General features: G+C 47.8%; 1 protein-coding gene across 1 annotated transcript in view; it reads right to left on the bottom strand.

Moving 5' to 3' along the window:
- Window positions 1-2,106: 2,106 nt before the first annotated feature.
- COQ8A (coenzyme Q8A) overlaps window positions 2,107-21,688 on the bottom strand; it is a 40,527-nt gene continuing 20,945 nt past the window's right edge. Inside the window, exons 5-15 of the mRNA XM_062605750.1 lie at window positions 18,595-18,669; window positions 13,369-13,491; window positions 9,320-9,405; window positions 8,130-8,270; window positions 7,767-7,848; window positions 7,062-7,155; window positions 6,418-6,559; window positions 5,151-5,258; window positions 4,339-4,404; window positions 3,504-3,590; window positions 2,107-3,034 (exon numbers count right to left, since the gene is read on the bottom strand). Coding sequence (XP_062461734.1) covers window positions 2,741-3,034; window positions 3,504-3,590; window positions 4,339-4,404; window positions 5,151-5,258; window positions 6,418-6,559; window positions 7,062-7,155; window positions 7,767-7,848; window positions 8,130-8,270; window positions 9,320-9,405; window positions 13,369-13,491; window positions 18,595-18,669 — 1,298 coding nt within the window. The 3' untranslated portion in view covers window positions 2,107-2,740. The remainder of the gene's footprint in view (window positions 3,035-3,503; window positions 3,591-4,338; window positions 4,405-5,150; window positions 5,259-6,417; window positions 6,560-7,061; window positions 7,156-7,766; window positions 7,849-8,129; window positions 8,271-9,319; window positions 9,406-13,368; window positions 13,492-18,594; window positions 18,670-21,688) is intronic.

Here is a 21,688-nt window from a genome sequence, read left to right as displayed (position 1 = left end):
TTTCTGGCTAAAGGTAGGAAAATCTCTGCTGCCACACATGGAAGCTTGCTGCAGTAGAGCAGTGCTCATATCCTCAACCTACGTGTATAGTTCAAGCAAATGCAGCAGCTAGAAAGAGGAAGCAGCAGTGATCAAGTGTAAAGACCTGCTCACTGTAAAGTGTCATGGCTGCTTTGACTTGAAGCCAGAGCACAGTGTTTCTGGCTCACCTTTTCTCTGTGGCTGTTACACTGACGTGCAGCTTCTCATGTCACAACTCCACAACTCTCCCTGGATGGAACTGTAGAAATTATGAATGCTCTTAGAACATACACAGAAGGACAGGACCAACAGCTCCAATTTGCTCTCCTGCTAAACATCTTACCTTCTGCTAGTTGCTACCCTTCAGGCAAATGCAGAATGACTCCATTTTTCAGCTTGATGCTATTCTTAAACATGCTTTCTCTCAGTTGGATCAGATTCTCTTAAAAGGTCTTTTCCAACCTAAACAATTCCATGACTCTCAAAGGAAGGAAAATGTTTGCTGAGAGTTAAACACACATGCACCAGCGTGGTATGCAAGAGATCTGTGACCACAGGAACAAGCACATTCTCATTTCACCTAGTTGTGCTTGCTGGAAAAGTGAACTGTAATGCTCTGAGTTACTCTGCTGCCTTTGCAAGTTCTCTGAAGATTCCAGCTCTGAATCTTCAGTTTCAGAAGTTCTGCTATGAAGCTCCCCATATCCAATGCCCTTGGCAGCTTTTTACACTTTGCTTTTTAACCTTTAATAAAGGAATTTAACATCTTGATTTCACTGCTTTCACAGCTGCAGGATCCAGATCCAAAGGAGAAAAACTAAACAATGTCTGTCAGAACCCAAAAACAACAGAAAAGGTGCCCTATCAGTGTGCAAAGTTAAACAGTTTAATGCAAAACAATTACTTCACTCAACAACAGAGTTCACTCTCCTCGAAGGGTTAGGAATAACCTGACCACTACTTAGAGTTGAAGTAAACAGCACTGGATCTGTCTCAACCAAGTCTTAGATGAAGCAGTTTCTATATTTATAATCTTGGAATAAAGGTAATACAATACCCCGTTTCCTTCTTTCTCAAGAGGTCCATCCTGAGCGAGCCCATTTATTCACTTACCTGTTCTTTACCTCTACAAGGGTCACCAGTCAGGATTTCTTACATACTGAAGTTTAAGATCATATAACCTGTGTTCCTGGGCTGTGTTCAGTGAGTAGGACCAGCTGAGCCTGCTACTAAATGTCTGGCAAGTGCCAGATAAGGACATCTGCCTTACTAGCACCAGGTAAGCACCAACTGCAACAGCCATGCTTTCTGCACAAGTGGAAGAAAGGCAAAGAAAGAGACTGGTAATAGAATGATTAAAACAAAGGGGAAAAAGGAAAACAGGTCGTTAACGGGGGTTCTCATGGCCAGAACAATGTTCAGGATCATGTCCTTCTGGTTCAGTGGTAAACTTGTCACCATCACTCTAGCCTTAGACAGGCAGCCTTAGACCATTCTTGGAACAGACAGCAACTGCAACAAGAGGAGACTTGGAAGCTTGTCCTTCTGGCTCAGCTCCTGTTTATCCCACAGAAGAGGACACAGTTCACGTGGCCAGTCATTACCTCACCAGAAGATGACAAAAGAACTGCAGGCAGAAGGCCCACCGCACAAGCTCTTGTTTATTGAAACCAGGAAGTCGTACAGGTACAGGCGTTGTACAAAAACCTACTAAGGTAAACGTCCTAGCTTGACTCCAGCAGTTTAAAACTGTGCGTCTGGTTTTAAACATGTGACATTTCAGCGAAAGCTTGAAATGCTCCAGAGAGACATAACATGTTTGTCTGCCTTGTCCTAAGTTCTGCATTACAGGAAAACAGAGAAACGGACCAGCTTCTTGGTTAAGAGTCCAGCAAGCAATTTGCGTCAGAGCTGTAGTTTCTGTAAGCCTCAGAGAAGCCAGGACCTACCAGCCAGTGAAGAATCCCACCATTCGTGCTCAAATCCAGCTCTGTTGAGAGTGTATCTGACTCCCAGAACCAAGATGGGTTGTGTGAAGGTATGCGTGTGTTTAAAAGACATCAGCACTCAATTCTCAGGCTAGGTTTTTACCTTGCAAGCAGGGCGGCAGAAAGCATAAAACTTTATCCTATATACACACCCCCACCCTTGCATCATACCTATGTCAGTAAAATCCAGGAGGGTTCTTAGACTGCCACCACCTCACTTACAGAAACGTGGGGGGGAAGGTGCTGAATGTGTCTGTGGTAGGGTACACCTTAATAATTCATTCTCTCATTCACGGTATGAAAACTACTTGAGCTCCACCTTAGCACAAAAGAGGGAAAGATTTTAAAAAACAACTTCTTTGAGAATTACAAACAGGTTTCAATATAAATTCTGCTCCTGTCCTCCTGCCCCCACTCAGTATAAAACCCAACCAATACACAGCCACCATCACAATGTTAAAAATGCAGCCCAGGCAGTTGGCTGGTGCCTTGACACGGTACAGAAGCACTCAAGAAGATAGTTTCCTTTGGACTGTACTGGCAGTCAGTGTAGGACAGACACAGCATGAAAGAACAGCTCTGTCCTTGTGAAACACACACTTGGCTTCCAGGGCACAGGCTGCTGCATCTCAGGATGGAGAGCTGGGGTGCAATGCGTGGGAGGCTAGAATGCTCTCTGCAAGGCTCAGCTGAACTGCGCCCTCAGAACAAGAGTCATTAGTTCATTCTTACTATGCCCCAGGCTTCTTGCCCCTGCTGCTCCAGTATTTGCTATATGCCTCTTGGAACATGTTTTTGCAGGGAATTTTGGCCTTCAGTTTGGTGCAGATAAGGAAAGAACCCCCCATCTTCCGATGAAGAGAGTATGTCTCCTCCGGCGGAGGGACAAGCCGATGCTTCAGCATGACTGGGATTAAACCATGGATCTTTTCAGTAGTGCTTTGGTTGCCGAAATCAAAAGGTTCCTCAGATGCAAAAGCCTCTCCCAGGATGAGGACAGCATTTAAGTGGGCATCTTCCATTTCCTACCCAAAGGAAAGAGGCATAAACAACATCACTAGCCATGTTAACCACCAGGGAGGGAAAGGAGGTGTTCTAGTGCTAACAGCAGCAGCTCAGGAGAAATACCCATGTATCCACAACCCAGGTAACCTCCAGCCCCTAGCATGACCAATGAATGTTTGGTTAATACAATTTTGAGCAGCTAAGCCTTCCAGAAGGCCACCTGCCCAGTCATGGAATTTCAGCAGTCCTGCAGGGGGAAAGAAGGAAGGACCGAGGTTTGGGGTTAGCTGCGTCATCACTACTGCTCCTGCCCCCCCAAAGGAAGTCACAGAACAAAAGCCAAAGCCTGTCTGCCCTCCTCCCTCATCCTGTCAACAGGGCTTTGAGACGGACATTGACTTTTACCACACCAAGGAATCTGGGGAGTCCACAGCCACACAACAAACCAGTCAGCAGCCACCACCAAAAGCAGACCCTTTGGCTCCATACCTTGACTTCATAACCAGTGAGGAATTTCATTTCTATAGACTTCTTCAGTACTCTCTCTCTGTTCATGTCAGCAGCTGCCTTGATTACCTGAAGAAGAAGAAGACGACTTTCAGAAGAGCTAGGGATGACTCAAGTCATGTTTGAGTACAACAACTACATAGGCTACAGGTGCACATGCTGCCAGCTCACTTCCTTGCCTTTACCCTCCAGGGCAGATTGGGCAGTTTAAGAGCTACTGACCAAAAAATACAGCTGCTGGCTCTCCAAAGCTCTTCCCAGTGAGGCTACACATAGCCCAGAGAGCATAAGGGACATCAAAAAAGCTTCACAAATCCACCTGTTCCTCCCCAAACCAAGTAATAGAACTGTGAGAAGCATTAGGTAACATCTCCTGGCCCCTGCAGCACAGTTTATCAAGTGCAGAACATGGTGATCACCAAGGAAGCACACATGACTTCACATAAATTTATCAGTCTGTAAGCAAGCTAGAAAGCACAAGAAGAGAGTGATCAGAACAAGCAAGTCCTGCACACCCTCATCACTGAACTCTGAGTGCTCTGCTGCCCAAGTCTCTCAGTAAGCAACATGTCAGTCCTCCATGTTTGCCATGCAATTTAGACATCCAGACTCAGCCAGAGGCCTGCAGAAGACTATGGTAAGGGATGAAACAGGAACAGAGATCCCTCTCTTGCCTCCACTTCCTCAGCCCCACTTCCTTCCACACTCAAATGGATCCAAGTGCAAAGCGATGCAGCCAAGAGATAAACATAAGTTTGCAAATACTCCCAAGAGCCCCAGTGCAGCACTCCAGGACACAGAGCAAGCCCTCACCCACCTCGATGTAGACATCTGTGAACTTCTCATCAAACCCTCGTGTTGCTCCAAAGTCCAGCAGGGCCACCTGGAAATGGACAAACCCAGCTATAGTACAGTGCCAGCCACTCAAGCAGAGCCTGACCTTAAGACTGCTGATGTCCTTGGGAAGCTCAGCTGGATGGAGAGCCTTTCCACTGCAGCTGAGCTTCCCCCAACTCCTCTATCCCCCGACAGCAGCACAAGCATTTGGACATTGTACATGGCAGAGGGCATGGCCTATGCTCACACTGTCACTCCTGCTCAGCTGGTCACTCCACTCAGGCTTTCCATACAGAACTTTTTTCCAGCACATTCCAACACAGACCTCAGGGAGGAACAAGCAGTTCCATCTGACCTGCAGGGCACAAGCAAGCAGCCAAACCCCCAAGCAGGACCATCTGCAATTGCCACCCTTATCTTCAGCACAGCTGAAGACAAGAGCATCCAGTTAAAAGAGTCCTTGGCTCAGGTGTGCACTGGTAGAGCACTGCCAGCTGCAACTTCCCACTGAGCAGCTTCAAAACAGATCCTGAGGCTATAGAAGTAGCTGTGACTGAATCTCAGGCCAAAGGCAGGCAGCCAGCCAGGGTTACAGGAGCCCTGCTCTCCTACCCAGACTGAGCAAGGACAAGTGGCAAAGGGACAGGTTTCACTGTCCTACCTGTCCAAGGCTCGAGGACAGGGATCTGAGAATCTCAGTCAAGGCTTGTTAAACTTTGGGAGCAGGGAATAATCCAAACCTAGTGAAAAATCAGCTCCTGTGCAGGCAGAACAACAGCTCCTCAGGCTTACCTTGTGCAACTGCGGGTCATAGAAGAAGTTTGACCAGTTTGGATCAGTCTGCATATACCTGAACTCAAACAGCTCCCGCAGACACAGGACCAGGATGTTGTGACAGATCTTGAAAAGCAAGAAGAGAAAGAAGCAAGGCAGTTAGGACTGACAGGCACAGAGGAAGGAAGAGCAGCAGGCCCTGAAGAGCTTTCTGCTGAATGACATAGTACAGCAAAGCTCTTCTGTGAGGAGAGTGAAACTGGAACCTGTCCGGCAGAATAACTGACAGCCTCTTCTGCCCCTCTTCACCTTCTGCAGCATCGTATCCAAGAGGGAGGGAGGAGAGAACCAAATGCAAGCCAGACCCTGCTACAGGACACCACCATTTGGGTGAGGAGGCTGTGGGTCAGCCAGGCCAGACCCATACAGGAAAGAAGGGCTCCTCTTGCAGCAACACCCCACCTCACAGCCTTTTAAAGGCAGCCCTGATGATACAGCAGCTCACTGGAGGGGGCAAGCCCTGGGAACAGACAGCTCAGGGGTCTCAGGCAGCCAGCTCTGGCAGAGCTTCAAGTCTGATGTGACACCAAGATGTTTCTCTCTAGAGATGCGTATGTAGAGAACACCCTCAGCCTCCCTCCCCTGTGACCCGCTAACAGGTGAGAGCTCACACCAAGGCAGAAAGAAAATATAAAAACCCCAAATACCAGGACAGTTATTTCTGCTATGGAGCAGCTGCTTGTCCCACCACAGCCCTCCAATCCCTTGCTATGTTCAGCACCAACGCCTACCCAGCCCCACATCCCCCCTCCTGTTTACAGAGGTACTTTTCCAGCAGCCCTGCACAGCACGGGTCAGTCCCACAGGAGTGGATGACACCCAACTGCTTGCACCAAGATGATGCTGCATTCCTGCCCAGAGAGCAGCTGTAAAACAAGACCCCTCTTCCCCTAGCTGACAACCCCTCCCAAACTTAGGGTCGTCAGAAACAGGGCATCTGTGAGTTACACAGCTCAGCTACTTCCTCTTCAGCAGCCCTTGCAAGGCACCCCTTCCAACCCCTCCCTGCTGAATGCCTAGGCCAGCCTGGAGAGATGTCACAACACTGCCAAACTCCCTGAACAGCATCCTTCCAAGAGGCTCTAGACAGCTCCCAACTCAAGCACTTCTCTGTGCTACTCAGGGTCTGCCCTTCCACAAAGCATCCCCTGGTCTAGCAGTCAGCAGGCAGGCCAAGCACACTGCTCTGAGCAAGGAGAGAAGCATCATTACCACCCCACAGTACCTCATTTCGGATCTCTTGGCTCAGCCCTACACCTTGATCCAAGGGGAAGCCAGACACCAGCTCTGTGGTCAAGACATGCTTGCTGCACAGCTCATCCACGACTTTGGGGATGTAAAAGAAGGGGTCATCTTTCAGCAGCTCCCTAGGGGAAAGAGAAAGGGGAGAAAAAGGTTAGGAGCCCTGAGAGCAGCCAGGCATCCTCTGGCAGCTCTTCCCCATCCAGCCTTCACATAGAAACAATCTGGACCCCACAGCACAGGCAGTCCTGGTGGTGTGAACTGCTGTAAGAGCTGAACCGAAAAACCTCCTGAAGGACAGGAGAAGCTTGTGACAGGCCAACATAAGAGTACACAGAATGCAGCCTGGCTTCAGGACTTACTGCAGTGCGTGTGGCGAAACAGCCAGGCTGACACTGAAGGAGACAGGACATGCTATCAGGCTTCAGCTGACTGAAAACATGCCTGGCTGAGACAAGGTGGTAATTCCAAAGGACAGCTCAAGGCACGCACACACACCCTTCCCCTGTGCTACATCCCAGGGCACAGCATTCATCTTCCTGCTGTCTCTCAAGGTAAGTACCCCCCCCCCCCAGCATTTGACACACACACAGATGGGAGGGGTTGAAGGCAGTGGTGTGATCATACTGGAATTTCCTTGCACAGGCAGCTTCTCTCAGGTAGTCACACTCCAGGGCCAACTCTCTGCTCACAACTTCAATCAAGTGCTCAGGGAACAAACCTCAAAGTCAAACAGCAGAGAAGACAGTAAGCTTAGAAAGAAGGACCCCCCTCAGGCTAAGCTTTCCAGAGCTGCAGCTGAATACAAGCGGCCCCAGAGAACTAAAGCACATTTCCAACTAGATACAGGTTCTCTGGGTAATCCCAGGCCAAGGCTACGCAGCTGATCCTAAATCAAGGTACACCCACACTGCTCTTGTGCAGGGCTCTGTCCTCCCCCAGCTCCCACCCCACAGCCCAAGCTGCCCATTCCCTGTATTGGCATGACTGTGCACAGACACACACCAAGAGTGGAAGGACCCAAACACCACCCCAGGCAAGAGCAGAAAAAGCTCCAGACCATATCTGCCTACCACTAGGAATAGGCATGTGCCCAGGAGAGGCTGCAGCAGGAGAGGAGCAGAGCATGGCTCCCCTAACTGGCCCTGCACCCACTATCCCTCCTGCAGGAGATCTGCTCCTGGGCAGGCTTAGCAATTCTGAAGTCGTTTTCACTGTTTCCTCCCTTCAGTCTACAGAAAGACATGCAGTGTGCTGCTTGAAAGGGGCTGGCAGAACTCAACACATGCCAGCAGGGGGACAGGGCCTGCCAAGGGGGCTCTCTCTCCTTACCTTCAGGGAGAATATTGCTCATGCTCAGGACAGTCATCAGGTTGTTAACATCACTGGTGATGCTCTGGGCAACTCCAGGGTACTGCAGGACAGAATAGGGGAGGACAGTGGTGAGATTAGATGACCTGTTTGTACAGAATAAGATAAAATCTAAAAACAGAAGGGGTCCCTCACCACCATTACCCACATGCTGCAGTGACCTTTTCTGTCCTTTCCCTCTGCTTGCACTAGGTAAGATATTGCTGGACCCAAATATTCACTTGCATTAAAATGTTCCTTATCCATCTAGTAGCCATACTCATGCAGCATCCCTGCCCTTCTCTGGGCACAGGCAAGAGAAAAGGCTGCTCTCTTACAGCCCACCTGGATTTTCATGGCAACTTCTTTTCCATTTTTCAAGCGTGCCAGGTGAACCTGACCAATTGAGGCAGCAGCAAAGGGACGTTCTTCAAAGGACTCCAGTTTATCCCTCCAGTTGGGACCAAGGTCGTTGTTCAGAGTTTTCTAAAGCAAAAAGAAAGCATCAGGGTATGGGGAGCAAAGATGAAGGATTTTGCTGTCGGAAATGCCATTACTCTAAAGGTGACTCACGCAGCCTACAGCAGTTCTGAGTACCTATCCCCCTGCTTTCCAGATTGTCCTCCATTCCTCACCACTGCACACTCACAAGGAGCAGTCCAGCCAGCAGTGCTCCCCCAACACTAAGCAGATTCCAATCATATCTGTGTGAGGCTCTGTTGCTGTGGCTGAAAGGACAGATCTCTAGCACAAAACATTGCTGCCTTTGCAGTACAGAAGTCCCCTTTCTGGTACCGTATCTTCCAGAAAATGAGCAGGGAGTTAGGTATTTCTCCTCTTCCATCATGCTGCCAAGCTGGACAGAAGCAACCCAGGCATGCAAGAGTGACCCTCTAAGGCAATACTGACAATTAAACATCACAGCCTGCTTTAACAGCTTTTTTGCTACATTGCCAGACTGCCATATTTAAGTCGTGGCTCTGCTCAGTGTCTTTCACAAGACAGTTAGTGCTCACAATTCCTTCTGCATCACCCTTCACATCTTCATTTACAGAGGGGAATTAGAGTGAAAGCGAGAACATGTACACTGGGAAAAGCAAGCCTGGTTTGCTTCATTCTGGCTCTTCTCGATGGTGTGTTAGGTTGAACCAAAAAGGCAAGGACCAAATTAACTGTTAATTTTCTATCAGACTAATGCATGTCTGTTTAATAAACGGGATGTAGGCACTGCTCGACACTGACTTAACACCCATGAGAAAGGTAAGAGAGGAAACAGAAGAGAAGGCTACGTCAACAAGACCCTATAATCATATTTGTAGGCAACATCCTGTTCCTTCAGCACAGTCTTGGGACATACACACCCCCCCCCTTTTTTCCCCTCTGTCTAGAGTTGAGCTTTAGTGTTTTGAAGAGAAACAACAACATGTAACTGAGGAAAGGAATCGGATGTTACCCACAGCTGAAAATATGCAACAGTAGAGAAAGGATACTCCTAGAGATGCCCATCCACCTCCCCAGTAAGGGCCATTCCTCACCATCATCTGCTTTATCGGCATGAAGTCAGCACTCTGACGTACACGTTCAAAAATCCTCTGGAGATGGGGGTTGATGAAGGCATCATCTGCCAAGGGAACAGCACACAGCAGTCAGTGCAGGCGCCGCGTTCTCCCGTTGGTCAGCACACAAAGAAACATGCATCCAGACAAGCCAGGCTGTCCTGCCCCAGAGCACACCCTCAATAGTCCTAGCTCAGAAGCTCTCCATACCCAGAAGCAGCACCTGAGGCATGGCACCTCTAGAAATGAGGCAAACACAAGTCCTGTGCACAAGTAGCAAAATAGAAATCTCCTCCCTCCTTCTCCCTCTTGCAAACACCTGCATCTCACCCAAACGTCTCCTCAGGCCACCCTCCTGCTGCAGCAGGAGAACATTCCATGCACCCATCCCCATTACCATATTCAGGGTATGAATAGGCTACAAAACACGCTAAGAAACTTTTTATGCTTTGGAATCAAGCATCACTTGTCACGGTGCTCCCTTTGTGCAGCACCACTGCCAAGAGCAGTGGGCAGCTCTGCACAGCACAGAGGCTTCTATGTGATGGTAGGCTGCACAAACCCAAGAGCAGAGTGCTCTGCACCAGCCTCTGTCATCCACCAGCCCATCTTCTTGCTGACAGCGGTACAGCATTCAGGTCTAAGAGAGGCCAATGTGTCATGGAAACACAAGTCCCAGAAGGAACCCCCTAGAGAGGTATCCCAGCACTCCCAGTTACGTGGTGTGGTTTAATCCAGTTCATTTTAAGGGGGCAGGAACTTCTCTAGAAAGCTCTGCAATGGCAAAGCATCGCTTATGGAAGTGCTGAAGTCTTAGAGAAGTCAGGATTCAGCATCTGCTACTGTAAACACCTACCCAAATGCAAAGCAACTGCAAGTGGGAAGAAGAAAACACAGCTGAGGCAAAAGTAAGTTATGTTAAGAGTCAGAAGGACTTAGCAAGCAAATATTTACACTTGAAAGAAAAAGGAGGGGTAGGGGCATCCTACAAGATTAATCCTCTTCTTTAAGCAAAGGCTTCTACAGAAAGGCCAACAGTTCTGGCAAACTTCTCAAAGGATTATGGAGGAACTGGATTTATCTGCTGCTCCCCCAACAGTGGGTAAATCCAGGCTATCAGCCTTGAGAACTCAGGATGCACGTGTGCTTGTGACATGCAACCAAAACTCTACCATTCCTCTGCATTTAGAGATGCATGTACAACTGTAATTGTCTCGCAGGAAACAAGCAACAGCTACCCCCTGAGCACTGTCCTGGGAAGAGGGGTGGAAAGATATGGCAAGAAAAAGACACAGAAAGCAGAGATGAGACATTAACACTCAACACTAGACATCCCCACCGAAGCTACAAGCAGCATTTAAGAGTACTAACACATCTCCACTGTGGAATCAACAGGAGTTTGCAAGAGGACCTCCCATTCTGTCACTGCAAGTCAAAGCTTAACAGCTTTGCAGGACCAGTGAGTGGAACTCCTGCTGTGATGTTACAACCCTACAAAGAAGGCTAAACATTGCATTTGTGTGCATACTCCCAACACCAAAAGAAACTTCTGCTCTGTCATTGATGGTGTATCACCACCAAGCCTCTGAGCATCGTAAGAACTACGTATATGAAAGCATTAATCATCAAGCTGTACCATGATAACCTGCACCTCCTATGATGACTGCACAGAAAGTGAATGGACGTCACTAAAATCAACTCCTGCTCCCAGAAGCTGTTTGTGTCAAGGTATCAGGCTTTGCCACAAGCATTCAGGATCAACTTCTGTTATTTGGCTTATTGCTGGTATCCAAAAACCTCACCAGGTATTTCAGCCTGAGAGGGCATTCTTAACTGGGGCTGCTTGGCCAACACTCCTCTGCTCATGAGGGCAACACCAAATAGCCAAGAAACCTGCAAGTCTAGAGAGACTGTATAGAAACTCAGCACCAACACAAAGTCAGTCAGTCATGCTACAGACGCAGCTGATAAAACCAGGCTTACCACATGCTGATGCATAAGGTTATACAGCTTTGTGGTAAGCTGATGGGGCCTCACTGGAACAAAACACGAAACTGGAGTCCAGGCAAGGCACTCTTGACTGGCAAACGCAGTTGCCTTTCCTTCCAGAGCACACGCACCAGAACACAGGATGATTTGGGGCCCCTGGCATCCTTTCTGTGCATGACCTCCAGGGATGTGGGTCCCTAACAAAGCCACTGACTCCCTGAAGCAGACATCAGGGTTTTTAAAGACACTGCTTTCTAACTTCTGCATGGTATAGCTCAGCTGCACCAGGGCAAGGCAACAGAGCCCCTGTGCTCAACTAGCACATGTGCCTGTTCATAGAAGTACCCAATTCAAACTCACCAGGCCACAGAGAAGCCCATTAAGTGTCAGACCTGCATGAAACCCTCCTGTCCAAAGAGCCAGCCCAGGAACAGGCACTCTGCACTGCAGGGAGTGTCTAACTTGTTTCCCCACAACTGCCCCTCAGCCATGTTACCAGAGGCCTATGTTCACACCAGGCATTGCAGCACTCCACAAGTGCTTGTCACAAGAGCGAAACAAGGGCTGGGCAGCACACTGATGTTGCTAGAGGTTCTGACACCAAAGTGAAGTCAATCAGCAAGCGTTTGACACTCCTGCCAGAGCACAGTAACATCAGGAGGCAGCGGGCAAGTGACAAAATCCACAGCCGGCCTTTCACAGCTATTCCCTCCTCACTCACATCCAAGGCTAGGGCAGCTATGACCATGTACAGGGGTACACATCAGGTGCAACTCTATAATGTCCTAAGAATTTAAAATCAATCCCCCTGTATGGTAGACAATTGAACTTCAGAGCTGATTTCCAGACATGGCTCGCTCACCCCCACATACCAGAGGCACTGGCCACAGAAAGCAAGGAGCACAAGAGCTCCTCTTGGCTCTGCACCGGGAACCATCAGCCTTTTGGCACCTGGCAGTTTCTAGAGGGTGAGAAAAGAGGATATGGATGGCAGCCTTTGACACAGCAGCTGCTGCCTCCCACTGAGCTGTGTTAACATTGCCAGGCACGCACCTAAACCAAGTGATGAGCAAATGAAGGACGATGGAGTATCACAATCGGGGCTCTCTGGAACAGGGAGCTGTCTTGCTTTATTGGCCTGCCCAAGCTATTTAATACAATACTAGATCAGCCTCATCAGTCAACACCTACAAAAACTCAAGTAGAAGCACAAGCCAAGCAAGCAGAGTACTTCAAACACCCAGACACTGACTCAGTTTCAGTGACATCTTGAATGCTGTATCCAGACAAGTGTAACAGCTATTTTTGGCTGGTTCTTTCCTTCACTATCAAGTTGGGCAGGAAGGCACAGTGGATAGTTCCAGATCAGGTTTGTATTCAACACACCTGCTCTCTCCTAGGAGTAGCCCAACAGTTCATGCAGACACTAATGTCACTCATGCCTTCACCTGTGATCACCAACTTCAGAGCCCAATGGAATAAGTACCCATTTGAAGTCTTCAGGATGAAAACAAGTGGTCTATGCCCAATAAGAGTATCAGCTGGACTGGCCCTTCCAGCACAGCTGCAGTGCCAACAGAGCATGTAAGCCACAAACAGGGTGCGTAATGGGAAAGGGCTGTGGATACAACCTTGACCACCTTTGGTGAACAAAGAATAGCATGATGCTCTTGTCATCCTCCTCCTCCTTTCCAGGACACCTGCCTGTGGTGTGTAATACAGCTCTGCTTCTCAACAGCTGCTTTCAACACAGGCATTAAAATTAACAGACAGTGTCACCTTATTTTTAACCAGTTTCAGTTATATGCCTGACACAACACAGACATTGGGAAAGTGGTGGTCTGGAGTGCACACGTCTGATTATTTCACACTGGGATTAGACTGAACTGAATCAACCACCTCTCCATCACTGCTCTCAAGAAAAAGCCACTTGTCTCCACATCCGCTTGGCACCGAGTGATTGCGGACAGCTGACCATGCATCACAAAATTCGGCTGCCCCAGCTGGCAGCACCACCGAGGTGCCATGCTGCCACTTACCTTGAATGCTTAACATCTGTCCCAGCTTCAGCGCTGCTCCCCGGACCTTGCACAAGGTTCTCACGATCCTTTCTGCATTGGCCTCCGACAGGAACGGGCTAGAATCCATCACTGCCTTCTTCCCTGAGGACAAGGGGAGAAGGCACATGGCTGAGGAACACCCTTACCAGCAAGCTCACTTGCCAAGATGTAGCGTTAGACCACATTCAATAGGAGGTTTGCCCTTCCCCAGAGAAGTCAAACCAGGATGACCCTCAGTGCCTTCACTGCAGCCGAGGGTCACCATCCGAAGCTGTCACATGTGTCTTGTGACAGCTTTGCCACTGCTGGCTTGGCAGCCAACAGCAGCAAGTCACAGGCTCCCTGAATGCCTGTGCTGCTATGCAAACTGTCCAGGATCTTGGGCATACCTTGGCACGTGATCCAATTGCACCACCGAGCTCAGCCTAAAACACAACATAAAGGTCTCCCAAGTCCCACATCATAGGCTGCAGCACAGCAGAGCCTCAGAAGAGCAGCAGGGCTGAGCCACAACAAGGGGGAGTTGTCAAAAGCCTTGGGAGCGCACTGGTGTAGACCGAGAATGTGCTGGTACTTCTTAGGGTGGAAACAGGGATTCATGCCCTTGCCAAACCTCTTATCCAAACAATTCTTGCCCAAAACATGTATGTTGATACACAAGCACATACTGCTGTGCAACTGCATGTCCAGGGTGTGCACTAGAAATCTGCTGAGAGCAGACTCTGCTTTCACATCTCCAAGTCAGGAGACTTGGAGCTCTGGAAAGTAGAGTGCTTAGAGCTGTCTAACAGAGCTCTGGCTCTAAACAATCCCATCTCAACTGTCCCATCCAGGAAACTGTATCCTTCACAATGACAAGGCAAATAATCCCTTGTATGAGCGCCATCAGACACACAGGAGCTAGGGAAAGTACCAAGTCAAAGCCTTGCATTTCTTCACACCACCTGCACACAAAAACATCCTCCTTTTGAGTCTGCAGCATGATAAAGGAAGGTAGTTAAATGATTAAAATTGCCTCCAGAAGCCAGTGAACCCTGACAGGTTTAAGAGTCTTATCAGAGAAAGAGGCGAACACAGGCACTCCCCATCCTCTTCTTCCTGTCATGCTTCTCACTGAAGTCAAGCCTACAGGGGCACTACTGGATCACCAGGCAGTCTGACAGCATGTGACAGCTCCTGCTTGTTTGTGTACATTGCTAAAACAGGGCATGAACAAGAAGGTGACCCGAAGGCAGGAGTCAGAGGCAGGATTCTGTAAATGGCAAGGGAAAACAGACACAGGCGTCTGAGGCTAGGTGGAAAGGAAGTGGGGATAAAACCCAGAACAAGTTCATGAAGAAATGTGCCCATTTTGAGTAAGACAATGTTTTTTCCAAAGCTGTACCTTTTCATGCTACAAATTATTCCCTCTCCATCTTAAAATGGCAAAGGTGGGTTGGTTTGGGTTTTGTTATTGCCATGCTGTGGTTTTGGGTTGGTTTTTCTTTTACCTATTTCATCAGGGAAGGAAAAAAGGCAAACAGAAGTCACATCTAAACAAGCTGTGGCAACAAGGAGAACTCAGAAATGAAGGCTCCTGCAGCCACAGTGCCCGGGGCCTGTCAGCACGTTCACAGCAGAGGCAGCAGGCAGATGCCCTCAGGGGTGCTTGACCCACACTTCCTTTCCAAATCCAGGATCAGCAGGACCCCTTCCACATCTGTGTGCATCTTGGCTGCATCACTGCTCTTCCACCTCCTTTGCTACTCTCAAAAGCAGAACCAGCCACTGGGCTTTCTATACATTTAATTTTAGGACCATCTGCCACACACACTCTGGGGCAAGGTAAGAGTCCCGAAGGCAGCCTTAGCACTCAGGACTGACAACTCAAAGAAACCACATTATTCCTTTTCATAAGAACTCTGCATTCAAGCCTAGGCCAGCTGCCAGCCCTTTGGGGCTCTGCCTAGCCTGGTATTTTGCACAGTGCCTAGTACAGCTCATTCGTAAGTTAAAGCTGACCTTGAACCCCAAGTCTCTTTACTAGCAACAGCAAGTACTTATCTGGGCACTCTTACTTGTATGCCTGGACATTTAGTCTACCCTCCCATTCCCACCTCATGTCAGCCTGGCACTTTAGATTCACACTCTAAATACCGAGACTCCAGTAAGGTCACCAGTGACTGAGGTTATTTTTAACTACCTGCATCGATCTACCTTCACAGTAGACATTTGTGGTCCCTCAAGTACAAGCCATGCTACTCGGATCACTTGTAGCTCAGGGGTTTCTAGCTTGCAGTTTTGTGACTGAAGGGTCAGTGCTTATAGCTCCATTTTAAAGGTGTGAAGCCACCTTCATTTGTACTCACTGGACAAGAGAAAGCTCTTTCTCATTACTCCTGGATGCCAGTGAGAGTGTGAAATTCTTAGGCATGCCTTTGGGCATATACACATCCCACCTGTTTAAGTCTCAAGGGCCAAGAAGTTAACTCGTAATATTGCAACAGTGGAGAGAGAAAAAGACATCCTTGACCAGCTTCCAGAGAACAGGACTGTGTGTCATTTTCAACTGAGACAGGTCTTAGCCTGAGCTTATGGTGCTGGCAGCCAGAAAACTCTGACACAAATGCCTCAAGCTGAAGTCACAGAAGGGGTGAAGAGGTATTTTTAAAGAACTGCAGAGGTACCAATGTCAACAGATTTCCCCAACAGCTAAGGCTGGTACTGCCATAAGAACAGTAAGAACACGGGATCTTGGACTCAAAAGCTAAGTACTTATCCTCTGCCATGCCTTTCTGCAGAAGCAGAGCCCATGGAGTGAGTTCTCATCCATGCAGACTTACCCACCACTGTAAAATGCTGTGGAAAACACACCCAGGGGCACAGCTAGAGCCCTTCCTTGGCCTGAGAAGCTCCAAGAGACTGAGGGCTGAAAGTCTTTTACTTCTGCCTCACCTCAATAACTTGCTGCTCTTACTCATTCCCAGTCCCACCACCCTTCTTTATAGTGTAACCTCTGCTCCAAGCTCTCATCTAAGCTCTGATCTACACAGACTTGACAGAAGAGGGGAAGCAAGAACAAAAGCAAGAGAGCCGAAAGTAGAAGCCAGGTCCTTTTCTAACTCCCTTGCCTAGCACTGAAGTCAGCAGTTCATTGCCTTGTTGTTTAATCAAGGTTTGTTCAAGGAAATTACTCTTCCCAAACCATGACTCAAACTGCAGAGCAGGATTCTGGCACCAAGTTATAGCCACACAGGAAAATAAAGGTTTCCCTGGCAAGAAGAAAGGAAATCTATAGGTGCAATTGCATTATTGCAAGGAAAAAGTGCCTGCCACCCTCTAAATAAAGAAATAATCCTTTCTCCTGCTGTAAGGAAGAGAAACAAAGCTCTTGTTATTCCCTTAAATTCCACAGCTCTGCAAGCTCCTGTTTTCACTTTGGGGTGTGCCCAATTAGAAAATCATCTGGCAAGCGAAGAAATACCAACAGTTGTGCAACTCCTTCTCTGTTAAAAGCAAAACAAGTCATCAGCTTCCAACAGGTATGAAGGGCCTGTCAAACACAAGTGCTGAAGGCAAAAGCCTTCAAGGATTTGCTACAGGATGGGCCATGTTTGTCTGAATGGATGCTTTTAAATCAAAGCAAAGAAACTCACCCAGCCTCAAACACCTCGGGTCATGGAGAGAAACAACTGCTCTTTGCCAAAGATCCTTTTTTTCCTCTGCTGGGCTGTTCCGCATTGCTGAGTTGCCCAGGGAGCACAAAACTGCAGTTTATTAACAAGTAGTGGCCTGGGTGGCACACAGCTCATGCCTTAACCCTGTCCCCACACCACAGTGAACGTGTTTCATGTGCTGGGTTTTGGTTTGAGGTTTTTTGGTTGGCTTTTTTTAGGGTTCTCACACCTCCAAATTTCTTCAGTTGGCAGCCACTCCAGTACTCGCTGCAATGGAGGGTCACACTAGCTCAGTCTTCATCTGCCCCCTACCCCCAAAGATGACCAGGGGGAAGGCACAAACTGGCCTTGTCGTAGAACACTACTAGCCACAGAATAAAATTACAAGGACCATTAAAAATTACCCAAAATTACAGGCTGTCATCCTCTCAAAGCAATGCCCTGAACCAGGAACTATCACACATCACTTTTACTTCCAGCTGCAAATGCTTAACCCTTTCATCAGGTTCCCTCCAGTCACTGGAACTAGCACACAAACATCCTAGCCAAACCAGAGGCTTGGATGTTTGTGTGTCAGCTCAAAGCTGAAGACCAAACAGCAAGAGGGGAAGCAAGAATGGAGAAACAGCCTGCAGTAACCGTAACAAAGAACTTTACGTTTTGAAGTATCCCACCAATGGTTCTCCTGGATAAGGAAGAAGCGAATGGAGCCATAACCTTTAGAGTAATCTCCTGTTTTCTAGGAAAGAACACCACATACTTTCTACACCCTAAACCATTCACACACACACACACACAACCATTTGGTACTACCCTATTTTACCAACACACGGGCTTAGAAGAAAGCCCCCATGACATGGCCAGGTACAACACATTACCTCCAAGTTTAAACAAGCTGAGAAAAAAAACAGGATCAGGTCAATTTGCACAACAGTCTCCTGACCTGTTACAAGAATCCTTTAGAAGGTGGCAAAATACAGATAGTGGAAGCAGGTAACTGCCAGTTAACATGTTCATAAAGAGTTGTGTCTCACTCAAAAGAGAACAGATAGCCTTCAAGTTCCTCCTAAGCAGAACATCCTTAAATTTCCAGACTGCTACCACCAACAGTTTTCAGACATAGAGGCTCACCTACAACAGTCTCTGTACTGACAGAACTATATGGTTTCACTGAACAATTTAAAACACAATTGTTAGGCCAACACAGTCCAAGAATGAACACAGGGCCAGTATTCAAACTCAGGGGATGTGTGTTCTAAAGCAAGCTGTAGAAATCGTGCTGGCATAAACTCATTCTCTTACATATACCTCTGACCTCTGTGTAATGAGGCTACGGTGTACTTTGGTGGGAGAAGAGTCTGGAGGTAGAGAAGGAGTATGTTACAAACAGAAGAACTACCCACATCCCGCTGTTATTGCAGATGCCTCACCATCCTGGCCTTCAGAAGAGTAAGATCTTGCAAATGCAGGTAAACTGTGTCGGGGACCAAAAAGGAAAGAAAGAAATGGGAGGTGGGGGGGAAAGAATGCAGCTGTAGGAAGGGCTTACCATTGCGTTCCTCAGGTCTAAGGCTCTTCTTTGCAACTTCTGCCAATGCCCCAATGCCCAGACCAACAGCTAATCCTTTAAAAGAAGAAGAAAAAGACCCACATCAGAACAAAAAAGCCTTCTGAGCCACACACACAGAGGCATATTTTGTAATTAAGGCACACAGTCTAATGCATAGCAACAGAACAGCTCCATCAGAACAGCCTGGAGTCATCTGCAATTTTGCCACTGAACTGTTTTTCAGCCCAGCAGGCCAGCCATCATAGGGATCATAGGCTAGGCCAGTCTGGGATATCCATCTTTCATTAAGCATGACAACGAGTGTTACTCAGAGCTTGTGCACTGGCTGAGGTGCTGCTGTAGACTCAAACTGCGTGGTTTAGAACACGGGAAGAAAACTACAATACTCTTCCCAACACGGTTCTCAAAGTATAACTCACAAAACAGAACCTCCTTCACACAGGGAAGCAAAACTGTGCTTAGATGAAGCCACTGCCAATGGAGCTTAAGGCTCTGTGACCCTACTAAGCATCTAGATTTATTTGTTCTCATTAGCTGTCTTTATTCCCATGTGCTCGTTGATTATGATGAACAGAAACATGCCTTTCCTGAGGCCCACTTATGCAAGCAGCACTGTAACCTGCAATTCCAAGGGGCTGGGCTGGAGAGTAACACTGCAGAGCAACAGTGAGACTGTGAGACCAAACACCAGCATCCCACGTGCACTATCACCCCTGCAGGGTGTTGTTTCACAGCCACAGATAAAGCTACAAAAGATAAGACTACAAAAGGAGCATTATCTGCCTCCCCTAATCTGACCACAGACTGAAGGAGGCACAGATATAACCACGAGGTAATCTGTACTACCAAAGGTCTCACTGCCTTCCCAGTTTCAAAATATTTATTTTTTCTGGATAATAAATGACATGGGGCAACCAGAACAGTTGGTGCTCCTGCACATCTGCACATTGTGCACCAGAGGAGGGCCATGAGGATGATCAGGGGACTGGAGCACCTCCTGTATGAAGACAGGCTGAGAAAGTTGGGGCTGTTCAGCCTGGAGAAGAGAAGGCTGCGTGGAGACCTCATAGCAGCCTTCCAGTATCTGAAGGGGGCCTATAGGGATGCTGGGGAGGGATTCTTCGTTAGGGACTGTAGTGATAGGACAAGGGGTAACAGGTTAAAACTTAAACAGGGGAGGTTTAGGTTGGATATAAGGAGGAAGTTCTTTCCTGTGAGGGTGGTGAGGCACTGGAATGGGTTGCCCAGGGAAGTTGTGAATGCTCCATCCCTGGCAGTGTTCAAGGCTGGTTTGGACAGAGCATTGGCTGGCATAGGTTAGTGTGAGGTGTACCTGCCCATGGCAGGGGGGTTGGAACTTGATGATCTTAAGGTCCTTTCCAACCCTTGCTATTCTACAATTCTATCTCCTCGGCAATGGTGCATCCTGCCATGCCTTGCTTCCACCCTGCCAGCAGTACTGGGGGTGCACGTTTTCCAAGCACTCCAAGCCCTCCTTGAGGGCTTCTCAGATGGAACAACCAGGGGACACAGTCAGCACCATGAAAGAAGCAGAGCTCACCAAAACCTGGTGTTCTACGCATGTGTGCGGGAGGAAGCGCGTGCACACAGTTGTAGCCTCAAGTGAGATGCCTGGGCACAGACTAGCTGAACCTTACCTTGCACTGAGTTTTATCTCCCTCTCACCAGGTAATAACAACCCCACCTCTACCAAAGAGGTCAAACTTGCACAGTGTATCTGCTTCAGGAACAGCCCCATCGGCAGCCTTGCAGGCTACAGGCACTAGACCAAAGAATCCAACATGAGGTAAAGCACGGGTGGCATTACAAAGCCTTCCCAAGGACTGCTTCCAGGGCCAGTCCCATTCCCTTACAGAGATGTTTCAGATCAAAAAACAAAGACTGCCCTTGTCAAACAACCTTCCATTCTCCATTACACATGAATGTTGAAGAACATAGAACATAACAGAGGTCTACATCCAGAGAAAAATATAACTATCCCAGTATGCTATGATTTTAACATTACAATACTTACAGTAAAATGCCCTGAAAAAAAAAATTATAATAAAATAATAAGTTTTATGAATTTTCTGCACATTTTCCTATGGAGATGCAGTGCTGAAACTGCCAGATTTAAGCCTAAGGAAGTCTGCTGTGACTAGTTACCTTGTGCAGACTCTTCACGAGTACCAAGACTTGCATGACCACTAAGCAAGTCTTTTGCACCAGAAATCCAGAGATTTTATTAGCTGAACAGAGGGAGAAAACCATCCCTAGACGCCAAGGGAAAGAAACAAAGACACTTTTCCAACACAGCATGAAGTCTATTAAAACACTGTTACACAATGATCTCCAACCAGATCCCACATGCAAGACACTAACCTGAAGCAGAAAGCACCGAGTCAGGCAGGAAGCCAATGGAGATAGGACCTCATCACCAAAACGTGGCTTTCTGGACTGAATACCATTTGTGGAGCACTTCTGTTGGCCTTCATCCCACTTTCACCACCTCCAAAGAAATGCTCCCCATCAAAACCCAGCTTGGACATTATCAGAGTCAGACTGAACTGGGCTGGCAGTAATTGGTTCAAATTAAATACATCTGCTTCCAAAGCCTTTATGATTGCTACTGAGATTTACTGCCTGCACCTAAGAGCGAAATAACGGAGGTTTCTAATCTCTCTTCATTATTCACACACAAACCACTTCAAAGCAAACCAAAGACCAACGAGCCAGATTTTACTCTGTCTTCCAGAATAAACCTGGAGAAGTTCTGGCATGCTCCAAAGCAGCTTGTGGTTTACACCAGCGTAGGCAAGATCAGACTCCAAACAAACACGTCTCACACCTCCCCTCTCATGGACATACACCGTTGAGCATCTGAACTAAGCTATACTGTAGACTACACTGGAACAAGCATTTCTCCTCAAACAGGTCCTAGGAAATGAGCTCTCATCATTAGCCAACAACTGTTTCAACTAAAGTGAAGCATAAACAAGTCCATGGCTAAACAGCTGCTAAGGTCTAAACATCTGAAGTTAAACAAAGACTTTAAGCATCTTTAAACTACCAT

This window comes from Pezoporus occidentalis, unplaced genomic scaffold, assembly GCF_034315485.1.
Source record: "Pezoporus occidentalis ecotype Australia unplaced genomic scaffold, CSIRO_AGI_Poc_V1 ctg93, whole genome shotgun sequence".
Lineage (NCBI taxonomy): Eukaryota > Metazoa > Chordata > Aves > Psittaciformes > Psittacidae > Pezoporus > Pezoporus occidentalis.
The sequence above is the reverse complement of the archived record's forward strand: the minus strand, read 5'-3'. Positions and strand labels throughout refer to the sequence as shown.